The following is a 21,269-nucleotide window of genomic DNA, read 5'->3' as shown; positions in this document are numbered from 1 at the left end:
AATATCTGATAAAAATCTGACAGATGCCTCCTCCTTTCTTAAGCAAGAATCTTCTTTACAAGACTGAGAACTCACAGTCCAAAGGAGAATGGCCAACAAGTATGTAGGTGGCAGCTGAGAGACTGAAAAGGAGAGTTGTTAACTGCAGCATTGAACAAAATCAGCACTCTCCTTTATTTAATACTGTACTTGTTTGTGTGGGGAAGCAGTTGAGAGAAGTTATGTGTTGATACTTTATCGCTCTAAACGGCAGCAAAATGAATCAGTCGACACTTAGAAGCTCACACATTTAACAATGGGGCCATAAATTTCAGTGCTCGTCACAAATCCCCATTTGGAATAGTTATAGCCTATATACCTACATTCTCCTGGCATTTTCAAATATGTACACTGAACAGTTCTGCAACACTGGTTTGTACTTTTAGGCTATCTGCTGTATTTAAAGCTGTCTCAGAGGCTATACTTAATGGAATAGAAATGCTTTGCTATAATTTACTTTAGGCATCAGTTTAGATGATAAATATTCAGTCTTTTACATGAAAAAATCATCAGCTTTAAGACGGGGTATAAAATATGGTTTTGTGAGCTGTTACAAAACTTTCTCAATTAAGAAATAAATGATGACAGCAAAATAATTTTATGCAAAATAAATTCAATAGCCTATGTCAGGTATGTCTGAAGGCTGGTATTAGGAAGTGTTCCATTTTATGTGAAATTTTATATAGTAAATTTTCTAAACACTAATTTATTTTCAGAAACACTGTCTCACTAGCTTAAGAAATTCTTAAACTTTTCTATTAGCATTTTCATCTCCATTCCCTTCAGGAACACTTACTTTAATTTCTTTCTAGGCAGAAGAAAGTTAACAGATGTACCAATGATCATTCAAGCAAATTGCTTATGACTTTTGCATTGCTTATCGCTTTTTTACTGATGATTCCCTGGTTTCCTAAAGGAACCAAAAGGTACAATATAATCATGGCCAACAGAAAATCTTTTATACAGTTTAAGAAATACTTAAATTTTCATTTTCAAGCATAGTTATGTATTCCATTTCAGATCATTCAATCATAAAAAAAACCCCAAGAACTTTAATTTAAAAGCCTCAAATCAATACAACATTGTATAATAGCTTACTTATTTTTGCATGTAATACAAAAGCCCCAAAGTTCTTTTTATTATTTTATAAATTGAAATAGGGAAACTGAATTTATTCCTACAAGTTCTGGGGACTGAAGCTGGTTTTAAAAAATAGTAGTATGATCCTGAAATGAAAGAAACTTCTGAGTATTTTACTGCAATGCTATGGTGTAGACCAACAATTAAATATATAGAAGACTGAAGTAACTCAGTTTGATACTGAAGTTAGAGATCTATCTTGCATCAAACACTGTACAAAATACAGACTTACTGCTCAAGTCTGTACAGCATTACTGTCAAAAAGTTCCAGATGGTTTCAAGTTTCCCCAATTAAAATCTAACCCAAGTCATTGTCCAGATTAGCAGGCTATACTGTATCACAAAGCAACACGAAAAAATACCATATTTTATCTATTAATTCTCAGTCAACTCAAGTGTTTAAACATACATTTTTAAGTTTCATATTACCCATTACAAATCTGCTGTCAAAGACATTACACACTTTAAAGGATACAATCAGCTAAACTTTAATGCATGCTTATGTTTGATTTTCTTTTCCTCATCTTTTTGCTTTGAATATAAAACTTACTGTAGTCACTCCAAAGCAGTGCAGCTACAAATAACATGGATTTGATCCAGCAGCTTGGAAAGACCGAGAGATCAAATAAAATGTCATTAAAATTATTACATATATCAGACATGCTTTATGGTGTACGCTATTATAATGTCATGCCAGATAAAAGACTGTGTATTCTTTCTTTTAAACAGCATGGAGGGATTTTTAACAATCGAGAGCTCTATAATTGCAGTAGTAGACCTCATAAAGACTCAAAATTCAGTTTCCAAGATATTTTAATTAAATCCCAAGTCCAAAAAGTCTTCACAACAAAGCAGACAGGAAAAATATTAGTTGGAAATACAAAGCTCTATGACACTAATACCAGAGACAAACCTACATTGTTTTAATGGCTGAAGAACAAGCTTTTTTCCAGCCTCCTTAAAAGATGGAACAGTTTTATTCTTTCTGTGTCTTCCTGAAAATTCAAATTATTTAGAATCTCTGCCTCCAGTTTTAGGATCATTGTTGATAAATATTAGTATTTTCTCTTAATTACCCATACATATACAAAATTTTAACTGTTCACACAGAAGGAGCAAGAACCAATAATCAAGAATACATGTAGTAGTCCATATACCTGTGGGGATTAGACTGGAACACCATCAAAATTACTCCCTCTGAAGTATCAAGAGATGTTTTCTTCAGCACATTTTCAAATTAAATACAAAGATCCTCAAGACTCCCTCAAGTTAGGCTTATGTCTCAGATAACACAAATACCGAAATAATTTATGTATAGAAAAGTCCTTTCCACTGTGGACCTGTCAGACTTCTCACATGCTCTCATTTCAGGAGGAAAGCACTAATCTTAGTTATTACTTTAAAGCTATTATACCTGTTAAATAATTGTTTGCAATAATAAAACAAGAGTAAGAATTTCAAAAGAACATCCTAATTCTCAAGTTTTTTATAGTCAACATTTTCCAATTCTGATAATCCAAATATTGCAAGATGAATTTTAACTCTTGAGTGGTGTTCACAGTATTTTCTTCAATATTTTGCACACATGAAGCCACTGCATTCCTGTTTCAAGCTCCACTGTCTGTAAAATGAAAACAGAGATTCCTACCGTACCATTAATTGCTAATCTGACACTGAAACAGTGGTTTCATTGTCATGAGTGATGAGACTGAGAATTTCTGTGTAATTCCATTTCCCTAACAGGTACAGTAATAAACTGTTAGTTCTTTAGGCGAAAGACATGAAATGTTGGATTAAAGCTTCATTCTCTGCCTGTAATGAGTAACTTGAGGGCCTTCTGTAGATTCTGCACAGCAGTGCTCACATCTTCATATTGCAATGCACTGCCAGCATATTTGCAGTATTTTTGAGCTCTGGCAAAGTCCTCTGGAGTCAAGCGGACTTCTCCTGCAAAAACATAAGTATTACAAAGTTACTACAAAGGAAATATGACTTAAGCTTCCTTTCCTGGGATTTTTATGTTTTACTTATGTTTGTGGTAATATTATGAAAATCAGGCTAATATTTGCGGTAGTATTACAAAGACCAAGCTACAATATTTCTTCTGTTCTGTTCTCTTTTCTTTCCATTCATATAAAGCTTCTTTGCTATTGAAAAATGTGAGGACCTTTCTAAACACTGGTATTTGCATGACCCAGTGCCTTTCAAAAGTAAGCCAATACCTTTGAGAAAGATCTGCTCTTCATCTAAGACATCTAAGACAGCAAAGGAGAGCTTTTACATTACATTAATTAGCTGTAATCACATTACAATGTGCAAGAAACAAGGACAGTACTTTTTGTGTTTACAGCATCATTACTTTGCTTTCTTCGGGAATAATACAGAGTTAGAAACTGTTCCTTCTCAACTGGAATAACTTTTCAGAATGTAGAAGCATTTCTCACTGGCATGTTTTCACACATTTTATGTTTCTGTTTTTACAAGTAATTTTTATGTTTCCAATTTTACGTAAGATGACCGAAAACAAGATTGACGCAATGAAATGCGCCCATTTTTGTAAGACTGGAGAACACTAGCAAAAATTACTGCTGTAATATAGTAGAAACCAACTGTTACTTATTAATCACAGTATTTTCCTGATGTAAGTTAAAACTTTAGGAATTCTGTAGCACTCAAACACATGCATTCAGTCTTGGAGAAGGCATAGTAGGGACTTATGCCCTAACTGGAAGAAGATTTTATATGTGAATAGTATCACTGATGTGGGTGTAAAGAAAGCACAGCTGTGCTACTGTACCTCCTTCCACCCACAAACTCACTGGGAGTTTTAAGGCTAATCCCATGCCACTCCAATAATCTATGGACAAATTAACTCAGGTTCTTTCATAGCAACTTAACTTGTAAATGACAGATTTTTATGGGCACGGATAAATAATCATATAAACCACTAAAGATTATGTTTATATTTAATAATTTCCCACACAGTATGGTATAAGCAATGAACAGATTTCACAGATTAAAACGTGCTTTTAAATGCACCACACATTTTACACAAAATTTAGTTAAAGAAGATTTAGCTCTCTAAGTACATTTTACTTTTAAGCAACTACATAAATATACTTAAAGCAATTTTTTATGGCACAATTTCTGTTAAATGGATCCTTTCATTCAAAATAGAACTGTTGTTAGCAATACTGTGAGAATGTTTACTAAAGAATCTCTATTCTTACCAAAAAATGTCTATTATATTTGCTTTTCCTTCCCCCAGTCTTACTACTGAAGAACAGCTTTTGAACAAATAAAAAAGATAAGCAAGGAATATTAAAAACTAGACTGGTCTGCTGGTTTTCAAAACAACCTTACGCGAAGAAAAAGCAGAAAGGTAAGCACTCAGAATATAAATTTTATGAATTTTAAAAATATACTCTAGAACTCTACTTATTTTCCTTTCAATAAATAAATATAACCATTGAGGGACAAAAACTTGGTGGGCTCATTATCATTGCAATGTATATTAATTTTATGCTTAATAAGTGAAACCACATTAAATCTCTTAAAATACATGAGTAAATACACCTGAAGGAGTGCATAAACACAGGCACACACCTCGGGTATTTTGTAACCTCAATAAAGTCACAGACTAAAAGCAGCTGGGGTCAATCTGTGATCACATTACTGAACATCTTTAAGAAATTAAAAAGACGAAGTTCTCCTCAGAGTAGCTTTATGCTATCATGCCAAAAGAAACTACAAAATCATTCTTTAAAAACTGGCCAAGGCATCAGTCCAGTATTCAACTAATTTATTGGAAGCAAGCCTAAATTCACCCGTCTAATCTTATTTTTACAGTATGAGCTCTATTAATGTTTTGCTGGCATAAAGCCTTATTTATTAGGAAATCTACCTCAGATGCTATTATGACATAACTTGAGGGAAAAAAATTATTCATTTAAAATTTATAAACTAAAGTTTATACAGTAAGAGGGTTGATCTTTTGATGTGCTCAGTAGCCTGAGCTCCTATTGAAGTCCACACCTCACAATGGAAAAGCAAAATGGAAACAAACCAGCTCTGTGTTCTGAAGTTTCACAAATAATGTAAAACTTAACAGTAATGACTGTACTTACATCAAAGGTATAACCACAAAAGTTAGTAACTGACTTCAATTTACATATTCTAAGGGTTAAGATCATAAAAACACAACGTCAAATTATTATTTCTACTTTGTGTGTAGATTATCAAACATTATACATACAACTACAATGGACAAATGCTCTCTTTATACAATTCCACCTGTAGAAGGGACCATATGGCAACATAAGAAGATCTTAAAAAAACTGTGTAGCACAACTACGAACGCCTTTACTGTTAGCAAAATCTAGGGGCAATAAATTTATGAAAACTACCAGAGAAATGTGCACACATGTACACGAAGTTGCTGTATAAATCTAAATTCTGTTGTCAGACACATTAACCCATGGTTAAATGCAAAAGCTTTGACACTTTCAGAAGTCAATGTTAAACTCTGAAACCTCTTCCCACACGACAACTGTTTAAAGATTTATGCTAACTAAAAATCAAAGAACACTATTCCTTTAACTTAATCTTCCTTACATAAAATATTCTACTCCTCTCCACCAAAATCGTAACAGCATTAATCAAACGGCTTCTGAAGCAAAGAAAATATATAATTTATCTTTAAAATATACATTTGATCTTGCACGAATATGTGGAATATCCTGTTTGGCTATGCCTATACTACTACATTCAACACTGCCAAGGAAGGTGTCTCAGCACTCAAACTTGACTGTATGCAGTGTCAAACTGCTGGATCAGACTCCAGTATGGTTTTGGCCCATGCAAACTAGCACTTTCCCAAACAATTCCTGGGCATGACTTGTGGTCAGAGCAAGCTACAGACCATTCAGTATGAGCAGTCTTAACAAGCTACCTTGTTTAGGTTTAAAAGTTTATGGATGTGAGAGGTTCTGTGCCAGCTGTTCCCCGTGCCAAATATTTGCAAGCCTGTGTAATTTGTTAGTAGACACGGACATCGTGTCTAAATCATGGAACAAATATACCATGCCCTGTGCCAGCTCTGGAGATCTACTGGATGGAGGGCAACACTGATCCCTCCTTCCTGTCCAAAGGAAACCACAGTTCCACAGGAATGGTACACACCTCAATATGCAGCAAGAATCTAACCCAGATATTGCAGCTCAGGAACTGAGGAGGGCTCATGGTCCCACAGTTTTGCACATCCATTAACAGATAGAGGTATTTCTCAATTTACTTATGGGGTTAGAGAACAAGGCCATTGTTGGCAGAGAAAGGACTACTCAGTATCATGAGAAGAATACACAACAGGACGAACACTTTCCCCATTGCTCTCAAGCTTCTCAGTTCCACACATGCAAACAAAACTGTAACTGTATCTCTGCTGACACATTCCCTGTGCCCTCTGAGACTCCTGCATAACTGACAGTGTGTTTTCTAAGCTTTCAAACCTGCATGACCTTTATCATCTCTTTCGGTGCACTTTTGCAGCACTCCCTCATATTGTGCTGTTAGAAGACCCAAACTTGTAGTGGCACAACAGATGTGCAGGAGAGGAATGCAGGCATGCAAATACTCAGGTTAGATCAAGTTAAGAGATTTATCATGGTGCTTAGCAAGGGTCTTAATCTCTTAATTACACAATATTACTTATTACGCATTCTCATAAAGACAATTCCTTCTTATTTACGCATGACTTAAACCAGGTTACCTCAGGTAGGTGGTAAGAGGGAGCAATGCACTGATACTATTCAGATATTGAATAATGGAATGTTTTAAACTTAATAAAAAATTTAAGTTTCAATCAAAGTTATGACATTTTTGACAACCAGAAACAAGCATTCAAACCGAGAAACAATAATGACTAAAATTTTCAGAGTAGTCACCAACAAAACCTGGTACAATGACAGTCTTAGAAGATCATGATAAGCCAGTTAAACACGAAAGCTTTGCTTCTAAACACCACAAAATTTGCCTTCCAACTAGCAGTTGCTATGGCAAGACTTAAGTAAAGTTTTGAGCCATTTCTACCAAAATCCCCACAGCAGCCCCCAAAACTCAAAAACTATCACCAAGTTTAAATGTTACAGCTACAGGTCTCAGGTGTTGCTCTCAATAAAATGAGTTACTACCACATGAGACATTAATGCCAGCTCAGCTGGCCACAGCATGGTGCTAATAATGCCGAGGTTGTGGGCTTGATTCCTGTATAGGCCATTCACTTCAGAGTTGGACTCAGTCCTTCTGGGTCCCTTCCAGCCCAAACTATCCTGAGATCCTGTAATTACAATAATATTCCAGAAAAACTATAGCATCTATAGTACCTTTTGCTCCTCAGGAGAATACTAAAGGTTAATATGTCTCTATCAATGGCCAATTTTGCTATTTTTAAGACATCTTCTATAAAAATGGCTTTCTAATATATTAAAATGGAAAATATCCTTAAGCATTCTTTATGCCAGCAGACTAAAAACAAGTTAAACATTGAATTCCTACTATGGCATTTTATTCAAGCAAAAATGCTTTTTCAGTAAAGCCATTTTAACACAGACACACTCTTCAACAACATAATAAAGTAACTAAATATTTGTAAGTTATAAAATATAAGAACATACCTATCTACATTTGTAGTCGTAACAGGCAATGTTTTACAGTGGTTAGTACTAGAACTTAACATCACAATTACGTATAATATTGTATACTAATATATACTACCAGCTCTCCCTGATGAGGATAAACTGTAGGGGAGAATATGAACAGATTTTATACCAGGACTTCTAGACTTTCTCCTCACTCAACATCCATACTATATTGCCAACAAAAATCTGATTATTACAAACAGATGTCATTTATGTTCAGGTTTTTTTTTTTTACACTATTTTCTCTTTTCCATGTACAGAAAAATTCTTACAACACAGTTAACTCTTTGTCCAAATGTACATGCGTGTTCAAATTAGAATCTAGGATGATTCCAGCTTTACTGTCAGTTACTAATCTTCCACAGGCCATGGTTTCCCTACGGTTAGCTCTTATGTGTACACTTCAAAGCATGGAATATGCAGGCAGACATAAAATACATATGACATAGGCTATCAGTGATTTCAACATCAAAGACAGATGACATCTTAAAAGATAAAAGCCTTGACTTAATGGTACATCAAAATAACATCATTAGCAGTACCTTACAAATTGCTTCATTTAACACAGGTACTACTTATAGTCAGGAAGCACACACTATTATTCTGCATAAAAACACAACATGAATGTTTCATGAATTATTTTATGAAATTAATAAGTAACTTACAGGCTGACCCTGTAGAGTAAATTTTAAGTAAAATGAATGTGTATTAATTACAAAAAATATAATTTAGCAAGGCTATCAGGAATATAGGCTTTGCAAAATGTATCATAACGTCACCTGAGAAGTAACAATAAAAATAATAAAAAGCCTTATGCAATGCCAGCTCACTAGTTCAAAGTAGTCAAACAGACAACACTATACTGTAATAGCTTTCAGAAACTACTAAAATCTTAACAACACAATGCTTAGATGTTGTCCATTCTTTTAAAAATTCTGGAATAGCATTTGGATAATAGTGACAATATTTTTCAAACTTCTTCCTTCAGTGCAGGAAGGCAGAGAGGACACAGTATGTCCATGTACAACAATACAAATGCCACAAACTTACCTGCAGACTGAGCACTATAAAGGGAAGGATCAACTAGAGGAATATTCTGAGGAGCAGGCTGAATGGTGTTACTTGTCACTCCTGTGAATCAATGCAAAAAAATGGACTCGGATTATTTTTAACTGCTGACTTTAAAAGTAAGCAAAAAACTACAACAGATACACCTTATGATTTTCAAATTAAGCAGCTGTTAGTCTACTAATACTGAAGCTGTGTAACAAATAATTTTAATGCTTTCACTTCAAATATGTATGTTTTATAAAATAAAACAGAAGAATGTACAGACTGTCATCCATTTTACCAGTACAGGTACAAGAGACACTGGTTACCCTAAAGTTCTTAGGAAAACCTGCTGAAGAAAAGTGTGAGTAAACTTTTATATTTGAAACTTAAATTCTACAATCTAATACCAGAGGCAATCTATATTATTATTCTTTTAAGGTCCAGTCACCTCACACTTGCAAACTATCTCCCTCCTAATTCCTTTGAAAGCAATTAGTGAGAATAAAACCTCTAGCTAAGTTTAAAAGGGAAATAATGGTGCTAGAAGAAGAAAAAGCACTTTATGCTGTGAAGGTTTCTTTACCTGCATTCCCATTTTAGGCACATTTGCTTTGACCCAGATCTGTATTTTTGCAGTATGCCCAAAACATACCAGACTAGCACTGAGTTATTTCTACAACACCTGCTGTCTAGGAAGAGGGTATAATCACTTTTCTAAATTACATCACTCCATTGAACGCTGGGTGGGGTTAAAACTACGTAAAGCACAGAATTCATGTATTCCAACAAGGTATGTTACTCCATAATTTTCAGATACTCTCCCTCCCAGACTCAAAAAAAACCCCACCTATCTAAAGGATTTCCCTTTTACAAAACTGAAAAAAAAAGCATCCTGAACTCTTCATAGGGTGAAGCATTTTTTAAATTGAGAAAGCAAAAGAAAAGGAAGGAGTGTGTGACAAAAATATCTCCTCCGTTCAATAATATGAAAATGTATCTGAACAATAAATGATCACCAGGACTGAAATAAAGAGATTTTAAATTTTTAGCCTTATTAATCATTAATTAATAATTATACTCTATGATTATTATAAAAAGGTCCTATTAGGTAAAACAAGGAACTTGGAATTTTTAAGAACTTGGTTTTGGTCCAAAAATTACACATAATAATAAGGATGTGGGAGTCAATATGTTTAGCCCTAGGGACAAAATTCCTATTAATAATATTAATAGGAATTAATATTAATATTAATCTGAAGTCAATCACACTAAAGCACTTGCACAGGCAAAGGGGTACAAGCCAAATCAAACCAAACCAGTATGAATTGTATACATCATGCATGATTGCTATAGGGTTGTAACAATTTCAGCACTGTGTTGGATAAGCTCCCACATGAAGCCTATCTGCACAGGGAAAGCTACATATGAAATGAAGTAATACAATTCCATCTATAAACTGCAAGATTCAAATTGTGCTTTACAGTACAGATGTTGCAATGCAACGCCATTTTACTGATTTAAGAGAAGACAAAGTCTGTCTGCAGGAACAGTCACTTTCTTAGTCCGTATGTCTTCTGTAAAAATGCTCCAAATTATGATTTACTTATTTTTAGAAAAAAATTTAAAATATTTCCAGTGGCATTTTTACAATTTATCTTATGAAGATGCTTTTCCACACAATACTGTGTTATTATACTTTATATGTGATGGAGTAGAATTTGGGCAAAAGTTTGTCTCTCAATAAAGGCATGGATTTCTCTGGTGTGATTTGGACATACCTGTGTTATGAGGTACTTCAGCTGGAGTGTTGGCTGGTGCATGGGCACCTGGTGGTATATGTATGCCAGTGTAATTACTAGTTGGTATGTTGTTAGCTTCATATGTAGATGATGATGATGGAGTTGTTCCACTATGGACAGAAGACGACCCTGCTTCTTCCCTTTCAGCATCTGCTAAAATGACACAAAATAGGAATTACGGCAACTATTATGTATAAACACTTGAAACTTTGGCTTTCCTTAATACCTCCTTTCAAATTTTTATTGCTAAAAAAATTGCCACCACACACTATGACATAAAACATCAACCCAAACCACACAGGGTGGATTTAAAAGGTAAAAAGCAATATACCATACAATAAAGTTCCAGAAACTCACATATTTTCAAAAATCTCTTCTGTTCAACTTGAAGAATAATTTCCTTACTTGTCTGAATATAAGCTATCTGTCTCATTAGAACAATTTGTTATAACTTCATGTTCTGCATCCATAGAAGTTGAACAAGTTATTACAAGTAGGCAGTAATCTACATTTTAACATATAAATGAACCAGAATATGGAAAACTGTATTTGCCTTACAAACTCCTCATAAAAGGCTAGACAGTGCCAATTCTTTTACTCCAAATCAAACCACCACAAAAAGAACCTTGGTAAAGTAATAGGCAACACTGGCCACAGAAGACATGAACTCAACGGGTTAAAGTCTGGCAATGTTAAAAATAACAAAAAAAAGTTAGAAGTGCTAACCACTTATAATAACAGTGCCTGCAAGAGCTAAATTCACAAACGGGCAATCTACTTTGTAATCAGGTATATGTATCACAAGATTAAGCTCAACTCTTTGATTTGCTCATTGTGCAATTGGCCAATGTTAAAACCGTATTAAACATAAAAGTAATTTTGTTTAAGTTAACTCTTCTTACGTCTTTAAAGTGCCCAAATATCATAAAAGCATTGTAACTATTCTTTCTGCAAAGTAAATATTTAAAATATTCTTTATCAAAGATTGAAGTATTAGAAACATTTTAAGATACCCACTCTCAGTATTCATGAATAGTTTTTAACAGAAGTGCCAGATAAAAGAGTTTCAGGCTGCTATAAAAGAACATTTAAGTCAACAGAGGTTTTAAATTCTATGGTTAGAATGTCCATAACATAATTGAAAAAAACCTTTTCCAGAAAATGGGAAAAAAGGCTAAAAAATTAGGAAATTATTTTCTCATGCAGCAGTAATAATCTAGAATTCAAAGTTCCTTAAAATTTGCTTAAATCAATTTCACAGCTGAAAGCAGGCTGTGAAACAGTGACACAATTGTTTTACATTTCATTTCAGCTCCAGCTGAGTTTCTTGTCTTGGAACCTCATCAGCTTTTGTGCCTGAATCTGAGCATTAATGAATTCATGAGCTCTTTAAATTTTCTGCAGAGCTACATTATACCCAGACCACCTGTTTGTGTTTTTAAAAATTATTTATTTACTGAAGGCAAGACTTCATTAAATAATCACCTCAGCCTCATAACCAAACATCTAAATATACTTTTATATAAAAAGAGGATTCTCAAGGCTTAATGGCATTCCCTTTTCTAGTGTAAGCAAGCACCAATCATGACTTAATTTCAGTAGCTCAGTGCGTTAAATATAAAATTTGCAAAAAAATTTTTAAAAAATCCAGACTCTTCCAGTTCTCTCGACTCCTATTTTTAATGAGTTCAGAGAATTCTAATCTATCAATTTAATTTTTTTCTTTGTTTCATTCTGCTATATTGTTTCTCTTTTGCTTGAAATATTGTAGAAGATTCACAATATAAGGTTGTGTCTGAACACTGCTTTTAAAAAACAAACCAAATATCTATTTTTTTTCCACAACATTGAGAAATGAACTCAAAAATCCATCAACTTTTTCCACACGGTTCTTTTTACTAGTTGGAACTATTAAAGTAGTCTGAAATTCTGTAATAGAAATGTAGCCTACATATACATTGCAATGAAGGTGATTACATTTAATATATTTACTATGGTTATATTATGGCTATTTAGAAACTTTTTTCATATTTCCATTCTTTTTCCATTTGTGTAAAATCTTGTTGGATGACCTAGGGCTAATGCTAAGTAACCTTTATGTGTACTCCAGGACTTGTATTCCAACTGCATTAATAAATTACACATGTCATTTTCAGGTTACCATGGTGGCATCCTGACAAAAGCATCCATAAATCCAACAGCAGCACTGCATAAAGCATGCCTATGTTACTGTAAAAACATCTCCAAGAGTTACAGTATGGTTTTCAAGAATCACAAAAAAAATAACACTTTGGAAAAAAATGGTAATTTGTCAAGCTACAGAGACCTAGTTTCACTCTGTTTAAACAGACTTTTTCCACATGCTAGGGGAGGAAGAAAATGAGCAAGCAGAAAGGAATGGGGAAGGTCCAGTCATACATTCAAACAATACTGCTTTTCTTCTTATGATGCACAAAGAGGAACTGAAACTCTTTTGTACTGATTCTTCTCATAAAAATTAATTTGTGTAAAATTTTTGTCTTGATTATGTGAAACATTATGGACACCTACACTATGGAGCTAACTGTAAAAATTAAACATCAACATGTATTTTTCATTTAATTTCTCAGAAAAATAGGAGTTTGAGAAATAATCTCTCTACATGAAATAAAATTCAACAACAAAACAAACAAAAACAAATTGCCAAGTTACAGATCTTGCAGGCTCCCTCTCAAAAAAGATGTTAAAATTTTGATTCACTCAGCGTTTGTGTCCCTTTTAAGCTGCATGTAGACATAACCTGGTAATGAAAGCAAAAGGCTTCACCAATTCCCATTATCACCTGTAACGAACTGCAAAGAATACCAAGGATTTGAGGAAAGCCTGAATTCTGCTTTCCTTCCTACAACAGTTTCTTTTGTAGCCTTGATCAGGTTAGTTACCCCTGCAGATTAATAAAATTAATAAAAGCCTAATTGGTGCTTTTGAGAAATAATTAGCTTCTATAAGTTGCACACATGGATTTTTAGCAAAAGCTTTAATGTTTACTTAGAAATTCTATTTTTGCAGTTGTTTAAAATTCATAGTTCGCTTCCTATACTCATGTCAGCTTCACCACACTATGAACCAGACCACTAAAAGAGCACTCATTTAAAGCTGAAAATATTTAACTGAGCTACTCATTACATTCAATATAACAAGAGATTTTTATCTCACGTGTCACATTCTCCGTTAAATCACCAATCTGGTGTAATTTGACAAAGATGTGATATTTGCAGTTGGGAGTTACATCGTAAGTATCTCTTGCTACAGCGGCATGGACAGCTAAGAAAACCGTCTTGGAAAAGACTGTATGTTGAACAAGAAATTAGTTTGCTAATGCTTCACTTCAAATACAGCTGTGCCTAAACTGGAGCACATTTCAGCGGTTAATATATCCATTCCAGTGTTTAAGTCTGTAGGGTGCCTTTAGGTTAGGAAAACATAATAACAAGAATAAACAAGTAGCTTGGAAATAAAACTATCATACTCGGTATTTGTTCACAAATATTTGAATTTACTTATGTTGCAGTGTTTCTGGAGTACTAATATATAAATAGTATTTTATCCAGGAAACTGCAAATAAATTATATTTGGCACCCAGGCTCTTAGACACTATAAAGATAATAATAAACTGAAATAGATGTTTGGTACACATTCTCCTTAAAAAAACCCCATGATAATATCCTTTATTTTTTAATATAACACTCTCCAGGACATAGAAATTACTATGCGGAGATGCATCAAAATGTGAGATTGCATGATGAAAAGACAGAGACCCAGACGACAAACTAGTTTTCTAATGTTTTGACATGTTTCAGACAAAAGTAATGAGTAGAAAATTACAAGCCTAATTAACCTGTAACTTATCAGAAGTAAATTACAAGTTCAGACCCCAAAATTCACTCAAGATTCAGGTATAGACTCCAAACACAAATGAATGCAAACAAACAAATAATTATTTTTATGTGTATATATATTTCATATGTTTGCACAAGTATTTACACGTAGTCTACATTAATACATATATTCACAAAACCTTATGTAGCCACTCCTATAAAGTGACTCTACAGGTTAGATACAAGCCACACTCTACAAGCTAGATCTTTCTCTTTTGCTCTGTAGATTTGTTTATTGACCCTTTTTATTTGGAGAAGTTTGTATTACTAAATCTAAGCTTAAGAGATAAATTACCATCAACTTAATTGACAAGCCACAAAGTCTCACATGCCGCTCAAAAGAAAATGACAAATTATTTGAGGTCTCAGTTGTTCCACTAGGTATGTGAAGAATGATACTCAGAAGTTGTCATTGTGCAGAATTAGTCCGTTTTAATCTGCATAGAGAAAATAGCCATTCCAATGACATCCTATTTCATAAGAGATCAACCTTTGAAATTCAATCTGCATTTAGGAGAAAAGCAAAGAAACTGGTCGCTACCAAAACCAATGAAACTGATCACTATCTAAAGCAAAACAACTTGTTCTGATACACATTCAGTTTGGTTAAGTGGATGTCCTTGGAAATCATCACCTTAACGGTTAGATAAAGTGGGAACCTCAAGGAATCCTGTACAGGGAGCTCAGGTAGCCAGAGGGAGCGACTGAAAACACAAGGAAAAGGAGGATGAGTGAGAAAGAGGCAGAAAATACAACTCAGAATAGGACATAAAACTGTTTTGAAACTGACATTATTACACAGGGAGAAAGGAGTTATCTCACAAGCAGGTCTTTGCTTTGAAGTTGAATTCACCTGCAATCAGTCCATTTTTAACTCCTACTTAACTTCTGAGAGAGGATAAAATGGAAAAAGGATCATAACTTTACAGAACACATTTAAAAGAAGGACTGTGGGTAGCGTTAAAGAAATGTATGGTTCTGGCCCAAAGCTGAGAACACCTTCCTAGAGAGTAGCTGTATTCAAAATAATAATCTCCACTACAAAGAAAAGAATATTTTATTAAATAAGTCAATCACACAGTAAGGTCCAATAAAAATAACAGCAGGAGAAGCTGAAAAGAAGAAGGCAGCCCATTGTGAAGGGAACATCAAGCTGGGAAGCTGTGCTTCCTGAGGGGTGCTCCCTGAGAAACTGTGCATACCACCACTTCACCGTGGCACAGCCTTCTGCTCTCTTAAAAAGCAAAGGGAAACACGTACCAAAACTCTCTCCTTCCATTCCAATGGGGCCAGGCTGAGGAGTCTCTCCATTCTTTAAGCAGTTATGAATGTATGCTGCCTTCCACCGGGCGTACTTCCTGTGCTGGGCATTCTGGGGGAGGGAAAAGGACAGCACTTTAACCACTCACTTCTCCGAATTAATGCATTCAAAACAGAAACATAAACATATTTTTCACTTTCTCTGCTGTCATTTGACACCCTTTTGAAGATAAAAAATGTGTAAAATTAATAGGTGAATTAAAAAAATAATTAAAATAACAGCTCTAACAAGATCTCAGCATGAAAGGAAAATGTGGAGATCTCAACTAGCACAGCATATCAGGAGAAGGAAATAACTTATACCAAGAACATCTAGTATGAAAGGCATTGCACTATGTAGTAATTATTGACATGAAATAAGAAAGCTTCCTATCTCCATAAACTTGGATGATTATTTACTTTAGATTCAAATACTTGAAACTTAAAACGCTACTGCTGCTGATCAGAAATATAAAATCTTTTCTAATTATATTAATTTAAATTTTAAAATTTTATTTAAAAGTATGAATACAGAAAGACTGATGTAACTGCAGATTAATGTGATTTGTTTGTAATATTCTATGACATTAAGATTCTCCATTTTGTTTTTAAAAACACACTTTCCTGTTCCTAGGTACAACTTTTAACATGTCAAAACATAAAAGGAAGATTGGTTACTTTGTATCTCATGGGACTGTTACAATGGTGTTTAATCCAGGAAGAGCTTTCAACTGATGCAAGAAATAGTAATCTGATTATGCAAATCAACCACTTGGTCAAAAATTGTATGGGAAACAACCAATTCTGACAGTTATGAGGTAATATAAATCAAGGAACAAGGCTGAATATAAACAGATGAGAAATGTGGAAGGATAAGTGGAATAATTGGCCCAAATGAACAATGCAGGTTGGGACAGCATGCTTCACACCAATGCCAAAATTCTAAAAAATATTTTTTTATTAAAAAAAAAATTAATTTGGAAATTAAACCCAAAGTTTCTAAGAAATTAATAAACTGAAATTCAATACTGTACTTCACAAAGCCTATTGCATTCTCATCTAGAACAGGGTAGAGAGACACAATACAAAACGTATCTCCAGTAACCTCATTAATACATTGTATCACCCAGGATGCTCATGCAATCCAGGAGAAAGATCTGGTCTTCATTTTTGAAAACAAGATGTTCTCTTAAACATCTCTTGAACACCTCTTGAAAACAAGAAACAAAGCCTATTCTCATGATATATTTATGAAAATGCATTCACTCTACCTCAAAAAGGAAAAGTACAATTGGAAAATACAGCTTTCTGTTAAACTTCTGGTCAGTCACTGTTACAAATTAAATTCCCTCACTTTTAACAAACAGTCTAGAAGTCACAAAATGCAGAAAACACATACCCACAATATGCTACTTTTAGGACAGATTATTATGCAATATTTAAGAGCCTGTAAATCTCCCCTCTATTCTAACGTGGTGATTATTTATTGACAAAGTGTGAAGATGCTGTTGTATCAGGTGTCCATCCCAGGTGCTGGCAACTCAGCATGGCAGGAGTAGTGTCTGTGAGGAGAGGCTAGGGCTTCCCCATGCTGGATAAAACCATCTCCAGTGCACCCACATCGGGATACAGCTGAGGAGAGCATATTTAAGGATGGGCCAAGCACCCCCATCCCCCACACCCAAGATACTGGATGGAAAGAGGAGAAGGGAACGAAGTGTTTGATGTCTGTCCTGCTTTCTGACTGCAAATGACTCCAGAACTGAGAACTGAAATGCTCTTGGTTTTGGTTTGTTTTTAACATGCACTGCTGTCCCTTTTCAGAAGGCTGCCCTATTGAATGAATATCACTACTGAGGTAAATGAAAAGAATGCTGCTATCACAGAGCTTCCTACTGCTCTGATCTAAGCTGTGTCTTGTAAAACACATCTTCCAGAAAATCCTTTTGCCTAACTCTAATATGGAGATATAGAACAACCACTCTTCATCTGTGACACAATTCATTCATACTACCCCAATAATCAATCACTTGCCATTTAAAAACATACATTTTAATGCTCAACACTCATTTTCTGATTCTAGGTGTCAAAGTACCTGCTTTCTATGCCTTCTGCTGTTGATTTAAGAGCCTTTTAATAGTTGACAGTCCATACATATGAAGGCAGTTTCAATTACCTATTGAAAAAACAGGCAGTAGGTCTGAATATAGATGTCATACTCTATAACCAGGTGTCATGCTGAGTGTATTTGAGGCTGACAAAAACTTCTGCAAAAGTCTAAGTCACACTTCTTCCATCATCCCTTTACATAAGAATAGATAAGGAAACTACTGAAATGTTATGCTGCTATACAGAAGAACAAGTATTTTCTGTATTTCTTGTACATTCTCTTTTACTGTTGGTGTTCGCCAATTAAACAAAAAGAATTCTGCTTCTTTCCAATTACAAAGCAGTTCTGTCCTTTCAGCAACAACAATAATAAACCCCAAAACACAGTAGAAAATGTACAACTGCTAGCATTCTGCACTGACATTTGTAACCATTTCTTCCATCTTCAAAGTAGGATTGCTTCAGGTACTCTCGAGGACTCAATCGATCAGTGCACTGTCCTGTGCACTGGATTCCTACAGACTAAGATTGGTCTTTTTCAGTTCAATTCAATGTGTAAACGTGCATTCACTCTCTGGCTCTAGGAAATGTTATTACTGCATCTAGTAAAGGATGTCAGGGTGCAGAGCCTTACTTGTCCCTCTTGGTAAGATGAAAATTTTGGATTTGTGAATTTTGCAAGAACTCTTCACCAAGCATTTCTCTTGGATAAGACCTATCTTTAGCATCTACACTTACATCCTATAGTATTCAAGAAGTGCACCACTATCAAGACCATGCTTTTACCTTCTTTCCAATATTTACAAATGAAAGTAGCCACAACAACTGCATTTTAAACTGAGCAAGTATGACTGCACTTTAGGCACACTTAGCAGATTGGGGATTTGCATACAGGATGTCAAGCCTGTGGACTTCAAGTAGGACATGGAAAAAAGTGAAGGTGGACAAAGCTAGGAGCCTTGCATCATATTTCCCCTGTAAGCATTCTCACTTGCTCAATGCAATGCTATGTGTCCCACAGTAAAAGTCAAACTATGATTTTCTAACTGACACTTGTCATGAAGCATCTTCTAACAGATGCCTAGAATTTGAAATACTTAGCATGATTCTTTATGATTTACTAACAAGTATTTGGCTACACTATTAGAACCTATGTTATCTGAAATTCATATTCATGACTTAGAAAAGCAGCGTCTGTGCTTGGAAAAGCAATGAGATAATACATTTATATTGCTGACACTTACCTCTTCAGACAGCTCCCCAAATACCGTTAGAACATCTATCAGGAGACTTGCAGTATAAAAGGACTTTATCATGTTTCTGTAGGAAAGAAAGCATTTTGCTAACTTGGTAATGTCAGTCTCTCAGAATCACATTATAGGAGTTGTAATCTTAGACCATAGCAGCTTATTTCAAGCCAAACATCGCTTTCTTTTTTTCTTTTAATCTGATGTTACAGAAGCTGCTTCACAACATTTAAATCTAGCAATATTGATTAGTCTCCTAACTACTAAGCAGAAAATGTTCAGTATTTTTAAAAAACTGGTTACGTGTTCTGCACTTAGTTTCTAGTTTCGAATGTTTCGTGTAGGACATCAGAAATCCTGTATTAGCTTAGAAAAATACATAAACGTGCCATAGTAATTGCTGCAAACCAAACTACATAATGGATCATCACTGGTCAAAGAAACTATAACATGCTTGATAACATAGAACACAGTGTTAACAAGTGGTTTTAGAAGGCTTCCCAATAGGTAAGCAACTTCCTAAGGAACATAAGCAGGAGCATACCAGTTAATGTGTGAACTTAGAGACCTAAAAGTAGAAACAAATTGAGTTTTCCAGAAAAGAATGTAATTAAGCCCAATTCTTGTTTCCAGTCAAATTAAAGAGGGCTTGGATATTCACATTCCCTGACCACTACCTTCAGATAAGAAAAACAAAGATTTTCACCTACTTATGAAATTGCCCGGCTCTGTCTTCATTGTCTGCATACAAAAACATTTTCAAGGCATAATTCTCCACATGAGCAGAACCAACAATTTCCTGAGTAATTGCTTCATTATCACCAAATTGCTTTTTCATCTGAAAAATGTTGGAAAAATACATTAATTACTTTATTGGACCTTAGCAGTTCTGCAAACACAAAAAGAACCCGCTGATTTAAACAACGTCAAATACAAGTTAAAAATGAACAACTTATGCTTTGTTTTACAAATCTGCAGCTTCTAACATGACAAATGCTAAAAGCAGCATGTGAAAGAGAAAGCACAGTCTTCTGCAGAGAGAAATATTAAAAATAAGTAGCTCTGAATCTTTGGTCACAAAATGCCTATAAAAACTACCAACACCCCAACATCCTCTCCCCCAAAGTTTAAAAATAAATACAACTACAATGCTGTGTAGGAACAGCAAGAGATATTTTTCCCCTTATTATCTGAAAGACCCAGCACTATGAAGCCTGTATCAGGATTCAACACAGTTCATCTGGTAAAGTAATGCATGCTTTATAAAGTGCTGTAGATCAGAGTAATCATGTATCTTCCCTCTTGTAAGGTTATTTCACTGCAGTTCATTACATCTTTCAAAGTATCTGAGCCCTACCTCAACTGGTCTAGTTACCTATGAATTTACTGGAATTTTCAGTGTAAGCAGTGTATTTAAATTCAAAGAACTCTTTTCAAAGATGTTAGAGTACAAGAATCCTCAGGTTTCCTAATAAAAATCAGTAAAGCAAACAACTCTCTAACAGTTACAACAGGTGGATTTACAGCTTCTGAATAGGCTTACTGTTTGCACATAAGGAAATCTCAGGTTATCCTTAGAGAACAAAAACAGGAACACTGCATGATACTAACCTGCAACCTTTATTTTGCCAAAAGATTTAAAAACAATCTTTGAATGGCAGTTATTTTTCACTGTGCGTGTGAAGAAAATTTAATCATGCAGGCACCATTTCCATATTTTTTAGATTGCTGCCAACTTTCTAAGACATAGAATATTGCCAGAAAAGTTACTTGATTTCAGTAGTTAAATATAAGCTTTTGGAATAGAATTTTAAATTTAAAGACTTTCATCAAACTACTCTAGGTGGTTTTCAAGAAGTATTTGTTTTATGAAGTGTAATTTTCTTGTGAAAGTACTAAAATTCGTGCGCTTAAATGAAACAATCAAACACTGAAGGTAACTCAGGAGAAAACTGTATACACACATTTCCA

At 34.5% G+C, this 21,269-nt stretch overlaps 1 protein-coding gene across 3 annotated transcripts in view; it reads right to left on the bottom strand.

Moving 5' to 3' along the window:
• Window positions 1–1,974: 1,974 nt before the first annotated feature.
• The window catches only part of VTA1 (vesicle trafficking 1), a 34,206-nt gene continuing 14,911 nt past the window's right edge, over window positions 1,975–21,269 (bottom strand). For 2 of the 3 annotated variants that reach the window (XM_014888634.2, XM_088161658.1), the window contains exons 3-8: window positions 20,009–20,136; window positions 19,296–19,371; window positions 15,904–16,015; window positions 10,706–10,879; window positions 8,925–9,005; window positions 1,975–3,126 (exon numbers count right to left, since the gene is read on the bottom strand). In XM_014888634.2, the coding sequence (XP_014744120.1) occupies window positions 2,981–3,126; window positions 8,925–9,005; window positions 10,706–10,879; window positions 15,904–16,015; window positions 19,296–19,371; window positions 20,009–20,136 (717 nt within the window). In that variant the 3' untranslated portion in view covers window positions 1,975–2,980. The remainder of the gene's footprint in view (window positions 3,127–8,924; window positions 9,006–10,705; window positions 10,880–15,903; window positions 16,016–19,295; window positions 19,372–20,008; window positions 20,137–21,269) is intronic. The other variant, XM_014888636.2, reaches the window with a different exon arrangement.

Source organism: Sturnus vulgaris, chromosome 3, assembly GCF_052056855.1.
Source record: "Sturnus vulgaris isolate bStuVul1 chromosome 3, bStuVul1.hap1, whole genome shotgun sequence".
Lineage (NCBI taxonomy): Eukaryota > Metazoa > Chordata > Aves > Passeriformes > Sturnidae > Sturnus > Sturnus vulgaris.
This window is presented reverse-complemented; position numbering and strand designations above follow the sequence as displayed.